At 31.1% G+C, this 14,826-nt stretch overlaps 2 protein-coding genes across 6 annotated transcripts in view; one reads left to right on the top strand and one right to left on the bottom strand.

Moving 5' to 3' along the window:
• Window positions 1-630, top strand: part of LOC106460994 (histone H3.3) — a 9,385-nt gene extending 8,755 nt beyond the window's left edge. For all 3 annotated transcript variants that reach the window (XM_013920760.2, XM_022387788.1, XM_022387787.1), the window contains exon 4: window positions 10-630. In XM_013920760.2, coding sequence (XP_013776214.1) covers window positions 10-113 — 104 coding nt within the window. In that variant the 3' untranslated portion in view covers window positions 114-630. The remainder of the gene's footprint in view (window positions 1-9) is intronic.
• Window positions 631-3,029: 2,399 nt separating this feature from the next.
• LOC106460991 (rho GDP-dissociation inhibitor 1-like) overlaps window positions 3,030-14,826 on the bottom strand; it is a 28,407-nt gene continuing 16,610 nt past the window's right edge. For all 3 annotated transcript variants that reach the window (XM_013920758.2, XM_022387784.1, XM_022387785.1), the window contains exons 3-5: window positions 10,790-10,873; window positions 8,924-9,064; window positions 3,030-6,111 (exon numbers count right to left, since the gene is read on the bottom strand). In XM_013920758.2, coding sequence (XP_013776212.1) covers window positions 5,915-6,111; window positions 8,924-9,064; window positions 10,790-10,873 — 422 coding nt within the window. In that variant the 3' untranslated portion in view covers window positions 3,030-5,914. The remainder of the gene's footprint in view (window positions 6,112-8,923; window positions 9,065-10,789; window positions 10,874-14,826) is intronic.

The raw sequence follows: 14,826 nt of genomic DNA, 5'->3' as shown, positions 1-14,826 counted from the left end.
ACCTTGTAGGTCTCTTTGAGGATACAAACCTGTGTGCTATCCATGCAAAACGTGTCACTATCATGCCGAAAGACATCCAGTTGGCAAGACGAATTCGAGGAGAGCGTGCATAAACACTGTTGTCAACAGTATTATACAAGCACATCCACCTTTTATCATCTGATTTTAATCATATATCCATGAAACTTTTTTATAAACAGAAATTGACATCATTGAAACCAAATCGTTTTGTAAGTTGCTGATTTTAAGTTATTTTACTGCTCAAGCAGGTAAGGTGGCACTCTGGGATCATCTTCTTTTTTTTTTTCTTATTTTGTTACATTCACCCCATGGAACTATGTTGTGGAGACTATGATGTTATGTGTGTTTATCTTGCTTGTAGGCAACTTGTATTATGTGAAGTAAAAAAAAACAAAGTTGTGTGTAGATTGTGTTGTGTGATCAAATTGGCTGTCTGTATATTGTAGAGTTCAAAAGACTAAGAAGATGAAGCAGATAGTTTCACTGCCAGAAACATAGGTACAACCCTCCAGACACAACTTGTTTTAATTTGATCTACAATTAGAGGACATATGACAGTTTCATATTTGGTATGTTTTAACAGTTCAATAAACATTGTTTGACATTCCATTAGTTAGCTGTCATTCTTGTTATAATTTTATATTATACTCCCAAATGATAAATCTGAGTACAATAATTAAGCAGTTTATGTTCTTGTAATTTCTCTTAAAAACAGTTGACAAATAACAGCGCATCACCTACCATTTGGCTTCTTAGAGCTTTCATAAAAAAATTCATTGCCTAAATATCCATATAAATAAGTGAAAATACATGCCTATTAAAAAAAAATTATTGGCAAAGCTGTAAAATTTCTAGTATCAAAACAATGGTTTAGTCATTTAGTATTTTCTCAACAGTGTTAGCCTGAGAGAATGGATGCTTAGCCAAACCTTTTGACATCTTACTTAATGAATTAGTCAGATTATCATGTAAAGCAGTTCAGTATCTTTGTGCCTCTTGCTAAAGGTAAGAGAAAATTATTTGCTATTAAATTAGAAGACATATATATAAAAATACAGTTGTTACACACTAGTGCTGGTAATGTGTACATGTGGAGCTTTCTCTTTGATGATTTAGCCTGCAATAAAATGTTTGTGCTAAATTGTCATCTGGAGGAAACAATTTGTTTTGGTAAAAATTTAAGTTTATACTTCATAAGTTATTTTTACATCAAGATTTTATTATTGCTCACAAGATTATGGATAATATTAAGTTGCCTTTAATGACTACTTTAGTGAAAGGTACCATTAGGAAGTTGAAAAGTATAGTGAGATACCTATACTGCTGTCAGATTTACCTTCTTTTTTTTTTTTTACTTGTCAGTATTCATATAAATTGCATATTGCCTTAGCACAGTTAGGCACAAACCTTGTTGCATTTGATTTTAAAATTTTTTATTTGTTCAATAAAAGTAGTGCTCTCACCTTTGTGCATTGTGGTCTGGTTATGTCTCACCCTCTTGATATGTAGAGAATTTAAAATATAATTTAGAACTGCTTGGTTTCCTAGTGTTTGTTACCAAATGCACAAAGTGACTGAAAGATAATAAAATTAATGATAGGTTAGAGAGAGACAAAGTAGGTTTGTAGAAGGACTGTTGTGGAAAAAGTAGTTGATCAATAGCTGTGTGAAAGGCAGCCAGATGAGCAGAGAAATAACTAACAAATAGACTACAGATAAATTACAGTGTTAGTTTATTCAAACTTTATTTTCTTTGAGTCACAAGAAATTGGCAAAAGCACGAAAATACCTTGCAGATGGACCTGTATTAAAGTGCATACATGGGCAAAGGAGATATTAGAAGTAACTGTTTTGAGGCAGTTGTTTAGATCATATCACTTTGCTTTAGGTGAGAAAGACATTTATGAGTTTCTTGATCGCTTTTTAATAAAAATAACAATTTTTCAACTTTCGTTATAAAAAACAACTCGGAACTACTACTTAATATTGAATGTTAAGGTAACAGTTTACAAGAAATCCATTTACCAAACATCTTAATCAGTGAAACACCATTAAAAAATATTAAATATACAAATACACAGGCATTAAGTGAAATAACTGACATTTGCAAGTAATTTTCTGTTAAAAATATTCTTATCAAGATATCTTAAGAGTACTATCATAGTCTTAGTACCTCTTAATATCTTGTAACCGAATGTTTAAAGTGTCCTATGACAGTAAGCCTAATATGATGCCATAACAATACTAAAAAATGTAAATTGAACTTAATAGATTATTCATACAAATCTTACTTAAAAGTAATTACATCATTTTATGCATCTTATTTAATAACAGTAATGTTTATTGATATTTTATATTTTCAGAGCTTTCTAAACTTCTGTAAAGACTGTTTGAATATGATATGCACTCAAGTCTGTTTGTTAAACATAAGTTTGTACATTTTAAAAATTTTAGTAAAACATAATCAACAGGTGATAGATAGAAAATGGAGATATTCCAATATCAAATTGGTAATAATATCAAAATAGCGAAAATGGGACATGGTTAAAAACAAACACTAATACAAGGTTCACCATTTCATTGATGCAAAAATCATCAGGAACAACATGTAAGGGGTGAATGACTTTGGTATTAGAAACTTATGTCATGTTACTCAGCTCAATGATATTCAAGTACCTGTGAAGGGGAAAGACATTTTAACCCCTAATTCGTAACTTGTTTCCCCTATATAAAAATACAGACAATCCTGACCAGTTTGGTAAATACATTCAACTGTTGTTGATTTTGGATAAATATCCAACACTGAGAACAGTTTTTGACCAGTTTCTAAAATGAACTTAATATTTGTTAGCAATTTTATTCAAAGTTTTCTTAGTAGTCTGATAATAAGATTGCTGCTCCTGGGAGATGAACTTGTATTTAAAACATCTGAAATGGTATTGATCCAGATATTCAGAATATGCATTAACTTGTATGAAATGGGTTTCATTGAATTTATTGTTCAGAGCTTTGCATGTCAGAATATATAAACTTCACAGCTAGTTTATAAGCAGTACATTGGTACGACTTTCAGTGAACATACAAATTGCAAGTGGATTTACGATTTATACAAGTGTGGAGTTACTGACATTTTTCTAAACTAAAAATGTTAATAAATATGTAACCCTTGAATTGGTTTGAAAAAAATAATTACTCTGAATAACTACACTAGAGTTAATACTGTTAAGTTTCTACTCACAAGGAAGCTGCATCTTAAGAAATGGTAATCCATGTTTTCTGCTCACATAAACTACCATTCTAAATGTGAAATGTTGATTCTATGCCTCTAGGCTACATATGGAACACCTTGATCAATTTCTATGAAAAAACTCACATTGATGTTAAGATTACTTCTAGTACATATATTAATGAAGATTTTTTTTTTTATTGATTTAATACCTCCAAGATGTTTAAAAACTTTGTACAAGTGATAGATACATAGCATAAATAGATAACACTGAAAATTATGAAAATCTGCTAGTGAATATCAAGCTGCACTTAAATGTGAGATTCATACATTGAACGTTATATGGTTAATTTGAAATATTTAAGTTCATAATTTCAATACTGCTTTTAGTTTTACATGCTTTAAGTGAATTATTTTCGCTGTGAAATTTTAAATGGTTATAATACCTGGATCTAATGATCTTCATGACATTGTGAACAAAGAAAAATGCAATTTAATATTATGATGAAAGAACATAAAGTTTTTGAAAATTGAAATAGTTTCAGTAAGACCTATTGTAAAATATTACGTGATTGTGGTGATCATTCAAAACACTAAAATTCATGTAGACAAATTGTAAAACATGCATTACTTAAGCAATTATATGTACTGTATTACGAACAGTAAAGTTTTTCTTGGATTATAATACATTAAATTAAAATGGGATATTGATAACATCATCCTAAAAAGGCAAACATTTATTTTAATGCAAAGAACTGGTTTTAAGTTAAAACACACATATATATATATATATATATATAATTGCTTAATTTATTGTAATAATCAAAATATTTTAAGCTTCAATCTACTGACACCTAGTTACAATGGTGTTTGAAGGGAAAAGTTACAACTGCAGTCTATTGCAATACCTGTGCAAGTGATACCACTAATATCAATATTAAGCTACCACAATGTCGAACACATACATTGCAACAGGTATATATATAAAAAAAAAGACAATTTCATATTGTGTAAAGGATACTCTTAAGATTTTTAGGCACATTTCACTGTTGAAATCAATTTTGAGGTACTAAAGATTATGTGAGATGACAAAATGGAACCCAAACCATTACACAGGTAATAGTAGCTTTCCACATTATAATTGAACATTCTCAATAAGAAAAGGCTAACTTTAACCTGTCAGCTAAAGCTACAAGTCAAACTTAATCTAAAATCAACAGAAAGAATATTGCAAAAATTTTGTAAAAAATATGAGTTGATATTAATATGCTACAAATGTACAATTTACTTTAATGACTATGGTAACGAATGGAATGTGTAAACATAAAACTACTATCAGTAGTTATAAAAAACAACCAAATTATAAAATATTTACAAAATCTATAACTTCATTTTTAGACTTTACCATGAAAATTAAGATAATTCATTGGTTCAACTTCCTATAAACCAATAGGGAAAAAGTAGAAACCCCTAAACTTGGAAATTAAGGGTATAGTTGCATCCAAATAGTTCAATGCAACAAAGCTAATTGTAAATACACATAATGAATTAATATCACTGCCACAACCAATGAATCTAGCAGGAAGCAGTGCATGATGGAAATGTATTTTATGGTAACACATTCAGAACTATAGTAACTTCATCTATATCTCAAGTTTACTTGTGAAAAACAATATCTGAGGTTCATTAAGAACATGGATATGTGTGAGGATAATGTAACACTAACCATATTACTGGTTAAATACTCTTAATGCCATTGAAAATATGAACATTATAACCAGGTGTTTAAGACTTTTACCATTGCCTTTAAATATTTAAGATATGAAAGTCCAGCTTGCATATCATACTGACACCTGTCTGAGTTGAAATGCTTTCTGAATATTATCCACTTCAGTTAACTTTCACAACTTTTATCTAATCCCTCATCTGAAGGATACCACTGCTGATAGTTGAGTACACAGAAAGCATCAAAAATGCACAACTAAATAGCAATAGTATTAATGATAGCAATTCCTGTTTGAAGGTGCATGAGTTAGTGTGTGTAGTGAATATTAATATCAAATGTGCTCACTACCAATCACTGTTGACAATGAAACACTATCTATGAAGGTTAAAAAAAAAACTACTCAACACATAAAATATAGATGGTTGAAAATTAAGTTTACTTTAAAAAATATGTACTTTAAAAAAAAAAGTTTTTTAATCATTTTTTATGATATTATTTATAAACTCAAACATTTGAATCAAAGATTGACTCGAGTTACCACCATGCAACTATAAGTAATTTCCACTAAACATAAAACAGTTTCATTAATTAGATATTTCTTACCATATGAGTACTGCATCTTTTGTTGTTGTTGTTTTATATATTAATTGCATGACAAATAAAGTTTCATAATATACCCATTTTTCACTTGAACCAAGCCCGTTTGAAATGGGAATGTTCATAAATAAATATATATTCATTTTCCAGCTAAAAAATATATACTCAGGCAAAAACTTAAAAGCCACCCTTTTGTGACATATAAATGATGAGCAGTTAAAAAATAAAGTGAAATACCAAACAATGAAACCATTCTATGGGTTCATTCGTAATCTAGCTGTCAATGTTTAAGCCTGGGTTATACAACTTTATAAAAATTATTTAAGATAGTGTAATTCTGTCATTTACTCCCAATCTTTTCGAATTTCAAAGCACCATTCCCATTTTAGATGTTCATTTTTATCATCATCAGTGAAAAGGGACTTTACTGTGTATTTTCCTCTTGCTGGCATCCCAGATGGCATCTCTTCAGGTTTTGTGATAAAAGACTGAAGCTCCAGTTTTGGACCATAACTACCAACCATATGCGATGTCTTTTCAACTACATCCAAGATATAGAAATATTTTTTTTTATTAGATATAAAGTGAAGATGATCTTTTGAAAACCAAAATTTTTTATTATTTAGCATTGAAAAAATGTATGAAACTGTAAAGTCATAAAAACTAGAATAAATCATTCATAAATGATAAGCAACATTTAAAACTATCACAAGATAACTAGGAATTTGCAAAACTTAGCCAAAGTTATATGTATCTATTTAATCTAAACATATTAAAGGTATTTCATACTTATGTGATAAGCACCCATTTACCTGGAATATCAATAAAACAGTTCATCTGATAATGTTTTTCTTTTCTGCGAAGGTAACCAAAAATTCATCAGCACGTGAAACAGTGATTGCTTTGTTGTTGTTTTGCTACTTGGGTTTTATTTACCAAGACATTACTTCCATTATGAAATAAAAATCAGCAAGAGTGTATTTTTGCTAATTATTTCTCTTTAGGTATATCAAATGACTGAAATGTATAGTTTAGTTTCAACTTGCACAGAAATGACCCACCAATCAAGTCAGTGATACATCACTATTATAGAAATTATAAAGGGTCAAATTTACAGCACCACATTCAATGAAAATTTTACATATTCATGCTTTAACTTAAGGAAACATTTTGTAACCACAGTATTTACCAAGAAGTTTTAATCTATATAAAATGATACAGCAATAAAAACTATCATACACCTCTATTTTATTAATCCACATCCAGACAAACACATCTGTTTTTTTATAACCCAGATTATGCTGGCAAATTGGCCCTTATTACAACTCATCCTTTATATGTACTGTCTACTTAAAGAAAGCATCCAAGAACAGATAGGATACATAAAAATACTAATATCAAAAATCTGATTTCAATTTCCCTGGATTAGAAATACCAAAAACAAAATCCTGCCACTAGGTTCTTCTTTAAAGTACTGACAAGTTAGCATGCTGTGAGTCCAGTAAAGCAAAATAATGGAACAGTTAAATAATGTAGTCACATTTTTTTCTATGCACGTTGCAGAATTGAAACAGTATTTAAAGGGAAGGTGAATGTTGGAACATGAACAAAAAAGAAATGGTAGAAATTATGAAAAACTTCTTCCCTAGATTTAATAGTACTCAATGCTGGTGACTGAGTTAAAAGATAGAGAAATGCACTATGAATAGTGTTATTTTGCCTAGTCAGAGACTACACTTTTCAACAAATTTAAATGGCATGCCTGATTTGCTATGGATATTACACAAGTTATTTTTCTAAAAATTAAATCTTGTATTCATAGGGATTTATGTTTAAGCACTATACTCTCTCAATGATATGAAAATCTAATTACATCATTACATGTATATGCAAGAAAGAACTATTCTGGTTCAACAGGTTCAGGAATTATCGACTTTAGCAACCAACTGTAGCAAGAAATGATTTGTTTCAAAAATGTAGTATACCCGCAGTTGCTACATACAGTTGTATAGCAGTTACAAAACAAATTGGATCCCACTACAACAGCAAGTGGCTAACATGCTGTTTCAGGTACGTGTAATTCAGAAATAAAAATACTGCACTAAATTATTTGAATCTTGAGAAAAATGTTCAAAAGACTATTTTCTGTAAAAAAAATAAAAATTAATACAATGCTTAGTATTTCTATGAACTCTTAACCTTGAAAATGCTAATGTACAATGCCTTTCCTCACTAGGCCTACTCACACATTCTATGTTTCTATCCAAAATTGAAATCAGAATTTGTTCTAAGATTTAAAAAAAGAAAAAGAAAGCTGTAATCTAAGTAAAATTCCTTAAATTTAAAATGTGATTTTCATCCAACATATTATCACCGAACTGAACATTACTTACCTTTATGAGAATTGTACAAATTATAGATAATTTTAAAAACCTGGGATCAAGGTTGCAGTTACACTGTAATAAAAATTATGTCACAGTTTGTGTTATGCAAGAATAGGATTGAAATGCAAATAGGGTTGATTTGAATCACATTGTGATGTGATACCTGACAAATTATTTTTGGATTTCATCATCCAATAACTTTAGGACTATGTTTACTTTTTGATATATTGCAGATCAACATCTTGTATACTTGGATGATTACAAGCAGCCCTTGTCATTTTATCACTGACTGTTTCACACATTAGTTATTGTATGGAAACAACATGGGCACTTAATTTTCCTTTGTCAATCTGTTGTCTTTTAAATACAGTGAACAAATTCTAGTGTATTTGTTCAGTATCCATATCTTTCTTTCCTAATCAAACATAACCACTGACTCCTCATTTGTCTTTCTTTCTTCATGGAAGAACTTAGAAATGTATGTTATTCTTCCACAGAAATTTCATAAGATTTTATGCTTTACAAGTCAATGAATTGCAGCCAGATACACAACAAAAAAAAAACCTAGGCATTAGTCATAAAGAGTAGCTCCACTTTCTCCTTAATTCATGCACTAAATATGCTAAAATATCACAAGCACCTAGTGGAAGTGAACATAAACTACGGAATTTGAAATATGCTTAAGCATTTAATTTCTGAATACAACTCTTTAGATGTTTATTTCTATGCCACAAAAAATTGTCAGGACCACTCACAGTAAGGTTTTAGCAGTATTAATGTGCAAAGATTATGTGCACGCAGTACCTAACATAATCTAAAGATATATCTATGCAACTTGATATATATACACCTATTTATATGCATCAGATTTTAATGAAGTACAAGAGTAGAGCACTGCCCTATGCAAGTGTTATTACATTGTACATGAAAGTTACTAAAATATTTTATTTTCATACAACTAAATCTCACCCAGAACATCATGTCTCATAATCCTTTGTACATATTTTAATCCAGTCACAATTTCTCGCTGCACGTAAAAGTCAATTTGGATCCTGTACTGTATTCCTTCTTTTACAATAAATATTCTTTTATTTAAATTCCCCAAGTCACCTAGAAACAGATGAACAGAAGCAAGCTTAATCTCTTGCAATAATCAAAAATAAATGTTTTCACATTAAAATCATAGCATATTAGGACTACTTTATACAGTTTAAATTATCAAAAAGGAGGTGCCAAAGTATTGGAGAGTTGCTAATGTTAATTCTGTTTTTTAAGGGGGAGATGAGAGTTGCCTTCGAAATTGCAGACAAATTATTCTCACTTCAGTAGTGCAAAAAATTTCTAAAGAGACTGATAAAAGAATCTTTGCAAAATCATTGCTGGTAGTGATGCTAATAAAAGACTAAGATATATTTCTAGATATCCTGGTTTGAAGTAATAAAAAAAGTAGTTGTTTCCATTCATATCACTAGTCAGGCATCACTTGGAATACTGTGTTCAGTTTTGGGTCTCCCTGTATGAAAAAAAAATTATTGATTTATTGTAAAGAATTTGGAGGAGGGTCATTAGAATAATTTAAGGGTTATCTTATGAGGATAAGTTGAGATTTCTTAACTTTTCTTTTAAGAAAAGAAGGATACGATGTGATCCTATTGAAGTTCACAAGATTATCTGGGAGATCATTAGGATGAAAGTCCATGTTGTATTTTGAAGACAACAGGGCACGTGGTTAAGGTTTGGAGAAGACAGATGAAACTCTGTTTAAGATAATTTTATTTTTCTAATAGGATGGTTAGCTTACAGAATGATTTGCAATCAGCTGTCATGGAGAACAACACTTTACAAGAGTTTGATAAGGGATTGATGATCTCCTAAAAAATAAAGGGTGGGTTAAAATTTTTACTCTTTCTCAGATGGGAGTATACAGAAGCCTTGAAGGACTAAATGGTCCCTTGTTGTCTCAGAAGTCACATTATAAATGCAAAATTATAAAAAACAATTATGCCTGTATGCAAAATTTGGTACAGTACATGTTTTTATTTGTCTTGTCATCTTTTGACAAAGTTTAGAACACAAGGAAGTTTCTTAAGATAACATATATTTTAACAAGCATGTAATGGAAGCTACGGATGTAGTGAGCCAATTTTATGATAATATCAAGAATGCCATTACAAGAAGAAGCAGTAGCATGAGTATGACAACAGTCTCATTGGAGGGGCTTAGTCAACTACACTTCAACAAAAACTGAACCATCTATATCTATATAAATGAAAACTGTTAGAAATTTTAGTAAGCTTCCAAGCTGAACTGAATATAGTGCATATAACCATGTCAAAATGTTTGTTTTCTATATCTGTCTATAAAAATATTTTAACCACTGTGTATGTATGATTATTTATGTATATCATTTTTTGCTACCTATGTGTTCATGGTAGGCATTTTTTTTTAAATCCTAACATAAATTAGAAATACTTAATTATATGATCAGCTACTTTGATATATGATATTACAATGTGTGGTGGGAAACTAAGTCACCTTTGATGCCAATGATCTTAATTATTTTTAAAAAGATTACACAGACCAAAAAATGTACCTTTCTGAATGTGTGTAGAAATAAATATTTTTTGAATACAAATTCACTGCTACATTCATACTTTTTATAGTGTTAACTGGGCATAGCCTAATAAATAAAGGTATCAGACAATGTTAAAACAACATAATAAATACCCATACTTACACATTTTAACATGCTCAAAAATATTTGTACAGTGATTAAATAAAAAACTAAAGACAAGTTAATGTTAACAATTTGAAATCTATTTTCTATTATTTTACCTGAAAGATCCAATGTTGCATTTGGTCGACCATCAACTATAAGAGAAAGGGAATTGACAAGCACTCTACCTGGATTTTTTGGATCTGTTGAATATACAAAAATACTGTAGTATTCTGCATACATGTAGTAGTAATTCACAACTTCAGACTGTGTTATTTTATCAATGTATTTGACATACAAGTAGAACAATGCCTTTTAAATCTCATAGAAAAATATATAAACAAGTCCTTTATCTACAACTTTAGGGTAGATACATAATAAAACCATTGGCCACTGATAGCAGTGTTCAGCAGCAATTCTATATAAACAGAATGTACAAAATGCAGTGTTCTGGTGTTACAACAGTGTCATATTCATTACATTGGCTAATTACATGGGTAATGAAAAACTATTACAAGTAACAAAAGTTTCTTTTATTGGCCATTCAAGCCATCTCCAAACTTTATTTTCTAAAAGCGAGTTCCTTATCATCAACTTGTTTGCCTGAGCCAACAAACCTGGCCTGATCAAATACTTTAGAATAGGAAGTTTGATCCAAACTATCTTCTTCTTGTTCTTCTTAGTTCCCGTCGTTCCTAGTGGAACATAGGGCTACAACAACACTTCGCTGACGGAAGTGTTGTTGCAGTTTCTGTAGCAAATTGTTATTGGGGTGGAGTTGCTAGCCCCACACTCAAGTGTGCCCATGTTTGGTGCGACAAGGACTCGAACCCGCGATCCTCGGATTGCGAGTCGAGTGACTTATCCACCAGGCCCCATCCAAACTATAGATTATATAAAAAAAAAACATCTCTCTTACAAATTTTCTTATATTTACTAAAAGGAAATACATAGCTCATTTTTGAAAAGTGTTCACATTAGAGGTATTTCTCATAGAGGATAAAAGAAAGAGGAATCTTTCCCTACAGTTAGAACTATGAAAATGTGCCAGGCATAGCGCATGTGGTGCTTCATGCAAGTGTTTATCAGCATTAAAAGAAAGTTTCACTCCACATTTATATATAATTTATCAAAATTAAAAAAATAGATCAAATAAATGTTTCAAAAAATTATGCTCCTCAACTTGTTGGGGTGTTTCATTTAATTTCCAAAGTCCTTGCCTCATTGATTACTCTTTTGTCAGAGATAAATGCCCTAAGTTTAAACTGACAGATAGGTCAAAAGATTTACATAACTAAACAAAAGCCTGGTATTTGGTAAACAAAATAATATAAAAAATTAAGAAATCCAAAAGACCTTATGAGAAACAACTGGCTGATAATGTTAAAACTATGAGCAAGGATTTTTTTAAGTTATGTTAAATATTTAGATAAGCCAAAATGCTAGAATTGGGTTTGAACCCTTAAAGGATGATAATGGCAATGTTATTGTTGAAGACTATGAGATAGTTGAGCTTTTAAATATTCTTTTTGTTTTTACAAGAGAAGTTATGAACAATATTCCTGACCCTGAGCATACTATGAGAAATGTTGGAATTGACCCGAATAATGTAGATCCCTTGATATTAAGTAAAACAACTGGGAGATTAAAAATAAAACACTGGGACATTTGTTTGTTGTGAATTTTGCGCAAAACTATTGGAGAGCAATCTGCACTAGCTGTATTTAATTTAGAAATGATAGACTAGAGGGAAGGTAGCTAGTTAACCCCATCCACCACCATTTCGTGAGCTATTTTTTTTACCAATGAATATTGGGATTGATTGTTACATTATAATGTCCCCATGGCTGAAAAAACTTTGGGGAAAATTGGTTTGACATTAAAGCTAGCCCAGAGATACTAAGAAATGCATTTGGACTAGCTGCCAACATGACACACTAGTTCAATAGGGCTAGTGACTTAATATTGAGTATCTCTTATAATATTTGGTATATTCACATATTTGATTTGTTGCTTTTGCAAGGCAAAAATCATATTATTAATTTCTCAAACTTAGTATTCTCAAATTATATATTTACAAAAGCAGAAAAGGAAATAACTTAAAAGCAAATCAGAGAATTCCTCTTTTTTTTTTTTCTTCTAAGGATTGACATAAGTACACTACTCAGCTTGTTGTTTTGAAGACTCTTCAATTGCAGTATCATACCAATCCAAACAGAGAGCCTTTGGATATACGCACACACACAGGTATACCAGTGTTTGCTACCTCCTTTGTTCAATGTAAATGTTTTAAAAAATTGATATATGCAGGTGTATATAGATTAAGATTATACATCAGACACGGGAGTATCTAAGATCTTTTTGCCCTAATTATCTTCTCTTCTGGGTTATTTACCTAAAGTATTACACGAAAACAGACAGCAATCTTCACGGCTACAACCTCCCTTATTTGTTTATGGGAATGACCAATAATTATGTGGATAGTGCATGTGCCCTGAGAAGAACAGCATTATTGTTTTGTGTATATAATGCTGTTCTTCTTAATGTGGAACAGATTTTTAAGAATATCTTGACACACATATACATACAGAGCTTTCTCTCCAGTAAAGAAGCCATACTTTGTAAAGTACACTCTTTTGACTGATCTTGTGAAGATTGTTTCATTTTCTTACACACAGTATCCAATTTCCTTTATTTTTCAAACTCGGTTAAAGTCAAAGAATTCAGATTTGCTCTATGGCACATTTTCTGTCAGACCTCCTGTTATTCTGCAAGAACCTAGCCAATTAATCTTAGTGTAAATCAGTAAGTTCGAGAATACCACAAACATTATACTTACAATGTTCTATCTATTAAATTATTTATTAAATAGGTTAAATACTTTTTTTAGTAATTATTTACACTATTTAGATTTTGAACATTCTAATGGTTTTATAAATATACCTCTATATGAAAAGTCTTGAAAAGAAAAATAGTGTTTTGTGTACATATTGTTTTATCAGAAACATTTCTGTGAAAATAGCCCTGGGATAATACATATCTTAAAATTTTAATCTAGAGTTCTGAAATACTAGTTAATTGGATTGTAGCAAGGGTGGATGGGAGAAGGCAAAAAGATTGTTATTACGGGAGTCCAGTTAAACCAAACCTTTGTTACTAGAAGAGTACCTCATAGGTCAGTGCTTGGGTCTTTGTTCTTTCTTATCTTACTATAATGAACACAGCATGTATATATGTATCTATCTATCTATCTATCTATGTATGTGATCAAAAATTAACATTTTCCTAAACTGAAAATGTATTTCCAATAGATACTTACCTCCTCTCACAAAATAGCTTTACTCAATTAGTACTGCCCTCTATTGGAGCACATTTTCAACGTTCTCCACTAGCCTTCCACCTCCCGCTTCTGCATATCCACATGTAAATGATTATGCAGCATCTATTCACCAATAGGAACACAACACAACCCCTATCATAACCAGTGCCTTCTCCACATTTGCACATGTTAATCATTTTGAGATTGGGCAGAAGACCTACACCACATATCACCAGAAGTGGGGAAGCTGGGTGAGAAATGTTAACTTTCAACACAACATCTTACCTCCTCTCACAAAATGGCTAGAATCCCACAATGAACTGGTGGAGGGCTAGTAAGAAAATGATCTACCTTTAGGAAGTGCTCAAAGAGAGACCATGAGATGTGGAACCAAAAAAGAAAATATCAGACCTCAGCGGGAGACCGCACCACACCTGAGCCAGGTATACTCTATGCTCTTTTATGACTGTGTCGCAAACATAAAAGGTGGAAAAACATGAAGGAATCCCATAATATGTATTACCATTTAATGGGACCATGGGTGTTGAGTGGCTAAGGTGCAACAGACTATAGTAGTAGTTCAACCTCATCCAACACCTGGCAGTATCTGGAATTGTACAACAGTTCTGCAGTAGGCATGTTTGGTCTACTCAGGTGTATTCTTAAAGGTCCAACCAGGAAGACTGAAACTAATCACAAAGTTTTGGTGCAAAAGCAGTCCCAGTGAGCAATATTATAAAGCTGGTTGGAGTAGCATCTCATGCATCAGCTTTAACCCCCTCCAGACGGGTCAAAGGCCATGTCATCATGTTTGTTGACTCATATTAACAATTTATT

This window comes from Limulus polyphemus, unplaced genomic scaffold, assembly GCF_000517525.1.
Source record: "Limulus polyphemus unplaced genomic scaffold, Limulus_polyphemus-2.1.2 Scaffold875, whole genome shotgun sequence".
Taxonomy (NCBI): domain Eukaryota; kingdom Metazoa; phylum Arthropoda; class Merostomata; order Xiphosura; family Limulidae; genus Limulus; species Limulus polyphemus.
This window is presented reverse-complemented; position numbering and strand designations above follow the sequence as displayed.